The sequence below is a fragment of the Lycium barbarum genome, chromosome 12 (genome assembly GCF_019175385.1).
Source record: "Lycium barbarum isolate Lr01 chromosome 12, ASM1917538v2, whole genome shotgun sequence".
NCBI lineage: Eukaryota > Viridiplantae > Streptophyta > Magnoliopsida > Solanales > Solanaceae > Lycium > Lycium barbarum.
The window spans coordinates 57,027,581-57,031,962 of record NC_083348.1 but is presented as its reverse complement, the minus strand read 5'-3'; the positions used below and the strand labels follow the sequence as shown (position 1 = coordinate 57,031,962).

The window sequence follows — 4,382 nt, the reverse complement described above, 5'->3', positions numbered from 1 at the left end:
TAAGTAATTAGTTAGTAGTGAAAATATGTAGTAAAAATTGAACCCTTTCTAAAGACTACATACGACTTCTTTGGAAACTAACACTTTGTCTGTTTTTGAAGGAAACTCTATGCTACGTACTTTTAACACAAAGTCGGATCCATCATATCAAAATTGATTTTGGAAGTAGCCGATATTTTTCTCGGAAAGGTTTAAAAAGAATGTAGCTGATCTTTTACAATTAAAAATCGAGAGCCAGGTGTTAATTCTGTGTGCAATTTAGGAATGAGATAATGTTGGGTGGGCCAAAATTGGTTACTCTAATGTTTAAAAGTTTGGTTAACTATTAATGAAGAAAAAACTTTAAAGATTTAGCATATGTTATTCAATTTAAGTACATACTTTGGCTACACCTGCACCGCCAATATTATCCATAATTTTCTGAGACAAAAGTAACGGACGAAGTCAAAGAATTGACACAACGTCGGATCCTCGTGCTCATGCACATAGGTGGATTTCGTTTCCCATGCACTTCAATTTTTAAAATATTTTATTTATCTTGCCTAACGCCTATATAAAGGCACCTCAAGGCACATCCACAAACACACTCAAAAACACATCCACAAAACACAAGAAATCTTCTCTTCTTAACACAACTCCCTTTTTTTCCCTCTAAACTAACATAAAACTTTATTTTTCCAAAACAAAGTTCAAAATGACTCCAAATGTTGTTGGACAGGCAGCCACTGGTTTGGCCAAGGCAGCAAGTTTGCCTAGCCGTGCCTATGTGACATTCCTGGCAGGAAACGGTGACTATGTAAAAGGTGTAGTTGGTTTGGCTAAAGGGTTAAGAAAGGTGAAATCTGCTTACCCTCTTGTGGTGGCGGTTTTGCCTGACGTGCCAGAGGAACACCGCCGCATACTGATCAACCAGGGCTGTATAGTTCGGGAGATCGATCCGGTTTATCCTCCTGAGAATCAGACTCAGTTTGCTATGGCTTACTATGTCATCAACTACTCTAAACTTCGCATCTGGGAGGTAAAAGCTTCATTTTAAGTTTTAGATTTGAGTTTAATTCTGTGCACTGGCTGTTTGTTCAGTCTTTTACCTTATCAAATGACATCATTTACAACAATATGTAACTGTTTGTAGTAATCTTAATTTTGGTAACCTAAAATATGTACTAGTAAATATCCTGCTTTTAGAGGCGGGTGCAACGTCTTATCACAGCTCAAATGAAAATATTTTTTACAAGGAGCATATATATATATATCAACTGGTTCAAATGAATCCAAGGCACTTTTGTAACGGTGGGTTCAGATATTTACGTCAATCTTTTTGATAATATATGTGAACAAATAACAGTTATAATCCAACCGAATTTCAAGGGTGGGATTTGTATTTTTCTTGGACGTTTATTCAAGTGGGAGGAGAAATACTTTTACATTTTATGATCTGAAAAATGGATTTCAGATCATCTATAAGTAGTCAAAATGCAAATAGTCGAAGTTTTTTAGATTGTCGGTGCATAAAAGTTAAGCCATTTAGATTTAAGTTATAGAAATTGATGGTGTGTAAATTTTACACGTAAACTTAATATATTTTGACGGTGTTCAAATTTTCACATGTTAAATGTTATATGACCATGTCTTATTATAAGTTAACACCCTTTTAGTTACCAGTCTATAAATAAGATTAAATTGGTACTACCTGCTAAATATTGTGTTTAATGATGAGTAAATGCAGTTTGTGGAGTATAGCAAGATGATATACTTGGATGGGGACATCCAGGTGTTTGAGAACATAGACCATTTGTTTGACTTGCCGGATGGCTATTTCTATGCCGTGATGGACTGTTTCTGTGAGAAGACTTGGAGCCATAGCCCACAGTACAATATTGGGTATTGCCAACAGTGCCCAGATAAGGTCCACTGGCCTGAAGAAGAGTTGGGACCAAAGCCAAGTCTCTATTTCAACGCTGGCATGTTCGTATTTGAGCCCAGTCTCCCCACGTATGATGACCTCTTGAAGAAACTTAAAGTAACACCTCCTACCTCATTTGCTGAACAGGTAATATTAATCTTAGCCTTTTGTTCTTGTAGTTTGATCTTTGTCCAAATAGCTTATATGCACAACACAAAAATCATAGCACCATTTTTCAGGTCGCTAATGCTTATTATAAAAATTTACCTGTAAATGTCTTTTTAACTCTACCTGATTGTATAAAATTAAGAGAGGTAAGGTAACCTGCTATTTTAGGTTTTGTACTGATAGTGTAAAGTTTTCTTACTTTGTCGGTCTTTAAGATTTTTTAATAAAAACAAGTTTGACTCCTTTTTTCTTTTTTAGATTTTCCACTATATATTTATAGGTTATAAGGAGAAGGTCGTCGTTAAACTTTAATGAATTAACTTCTCATTGATTGATGTATTCTTTGACACAAGAAAGGTGTAGAATCATTTTTTCCTGTGTCGAAATGAAAGAATAATGATTCTTGATCATGCTTGTTCAAAATTCCTAATATTGATTTACATATAGGTCAATGCCTTGTCGAAATGTCTAAAATGGGCTTGTTTTGATGGAACTTGTGCAGGATTTGTTGAACATGTTCTTCAGGGACATTTACAAGCCAATTCCAAACAAGTACAACTTAGTTTTGGCCATGCTGTGGCGCCACCCGCAGAATGTAGAGGTTGACAAGGTGAAAGTAGTTCATTACTGTGCAGCAGGGTCCAAACCATGGAGATACACAGGAGAGGAAGAAAACATGGACAGAGAAGACATCAAGATGCTGGTGAACAATTGGAGGGAGATATACTATGATGACTCACTCGATTACAACAATAATGCCAATAATAATAACAAAAAAATCATGCCAGCGCTTTCAAAGGACGAGGGCACTATTGCTCACTACATGACTGCCCCATCAGCCGCTTAGCTTGTAGCAATATGTATACAACCTCTTGGTGACAGACACAAGCAAAACTGATGTTAATTTGGTCTTCCTTTTTCTGTATTTTTTAGGTGTATAGGTTCTAAAGAAATTATAGTACTATATATAGCAGGATTTTTGCTTCCTAAATCCTAATGCTTACAAGAGAAGAGACGGAGTATTATGTATGTATTTAGACAGGAGAATGCGCTATTTTTAAGTTCTCCTTGAATTTGTGTTTATTATTATGAATGTTGAAAGAATACATGAATGAACAACGTAATATTAGTACTATACTAATCGTGGCATTTGGTTCAATGATTGTCTTGATGATCAGTTTGGACGTGAATCTTTGTTAGCTGTCCTGAGGTACAGGAACTTATTCAAAGTGTTAATTTATGTATACCGAGTATGATTCTATGCTGAGTGTTTACCCAAAAAATGTTTCACTTAAATTTGTGTACATGGTCAAGGACACGTGGGCCAAAGTGACCAATAAAGATATGACAATTGATAATCTAACTAACGTAGATTGAATATAAATAAGGTATAAATAATTAGAAATAGCCTGAGCTTAGGTGTAGATTCCGTGATGCAGATCCGGACTGGCTGCTCTGGTAGCGCTACTAGTTCAGAGCTTATAAGATAAATAAATTATAAGGAAGTAAAGAACAAAGTGTGGAAAGTATTCTGTATATATCTCTTGGATTTCATGTTCTTCACAATGGAATGATAGTTCCTATTTATACTAGGAACTAGGGGTACACATTCCATGAATAGTGCCCCTGCTAATAATGTGCATTGCTATCATAATAATGACGTACAATAAAGAGGGAAATAAAGCCTATTAATGGCCCGTAGAAGGCGGAAAGTCTGCTTGTAACGGTTGACCGTTGCCTTTCAATCGGTGCTATGTTGTTGCAACATGCAACCGAACCCTTTATCTCCTTTGGTATCGTTAGAACTTTACCGGGGGCGCCGTGTGATGTTGTGGACCCGATTCAAGCTTATTGACACGTGTTGCCATGGTATTCATTCAGTTGTATTCTATGAATTTAGCCCAATACAGATAGTCCCCCCACTTTCCGGTAACCGAACAGGTGTAACCGAGAAGTGGAAGAGGTTCGAATTCCCTAATTTTACGCGGGAAAAGGAACTGACCGATCACATCAACCGTCATGTCTACTGACAGAGCTGCAGTTATGTCTACTGACAGAGCTGTCACTGCCTACTAAAGGCGACAATGATTGATTTTTCATGATGGTAAGCGACTCGTCGTTTCGCATGAGTCAAACATTATCCTTCCCTATATAAACTCAAGATCCTCCTAAATCTTCTTCATTCATGCAACTTATTTGTTTCCTTTTACTTCATGCGCTTGCTTCCTTTACAAAAAATGAAAAAGTTCTTTACAAAAAATCGTTATCTGACTTACACCATGACACTATCACTGCCTAGCCATATTTCTCT

The 4,382-nt window shown here is 36.5% G+C and overlaps 1 protein-coding gene across 1 annotated transcript; it reads left to right on the top strand.

Moving 5' to 3' along the window:
* Positions 1 to 590: 590 nt before the first annotated feature.
* Positions 591 to 3,208, top strand: LOC132622103 (galactinol synthase 2-like). Its single transcript, XM_060336637.1, has 3 exons — positions 591 to 1,018; positions 1,727 to 2,050; positions 2,574 to 3,208. The coding sequence occupies exons 1-3, from the start codon at positions 695 to 697 to the stop codon at positions 2,916 to 2,918; spliced, it is 993 nt and encodes a 330-aa protein (XP_060192620.1). The 5' UTR covers positions 591 to 694; the 3' UTR covers positions 2,919 to 3,208.
* Positions 3,209 to 4,382: the final 1,174 nt, after the last annotated feature.

Bases quoted from the DNA above. Each gene is read 5' to 3' on its own strand.
- LOC132622103 (XM_060336637.1), top strand. From the start codon at position 695: ATGACTCCAAATGTTGTTGGACAGGCAGCCACTGGTTTGGCCAAGGCA. The intron at 1,019-1,726 runs GTAAAAGCTTCA...GAGTAAATGCAG, and splicing joins CTAAACTTCGCATCTGGGAG to TTTGTGGAGTATAGCAAGAT. The intron at 2,051-2,573 runs GTAATATTAATC...GAACTTGTGCAG, and splicing joins CTACCTCATTTGCTGAACAG to GATTTGTTGAACATGTTCTT.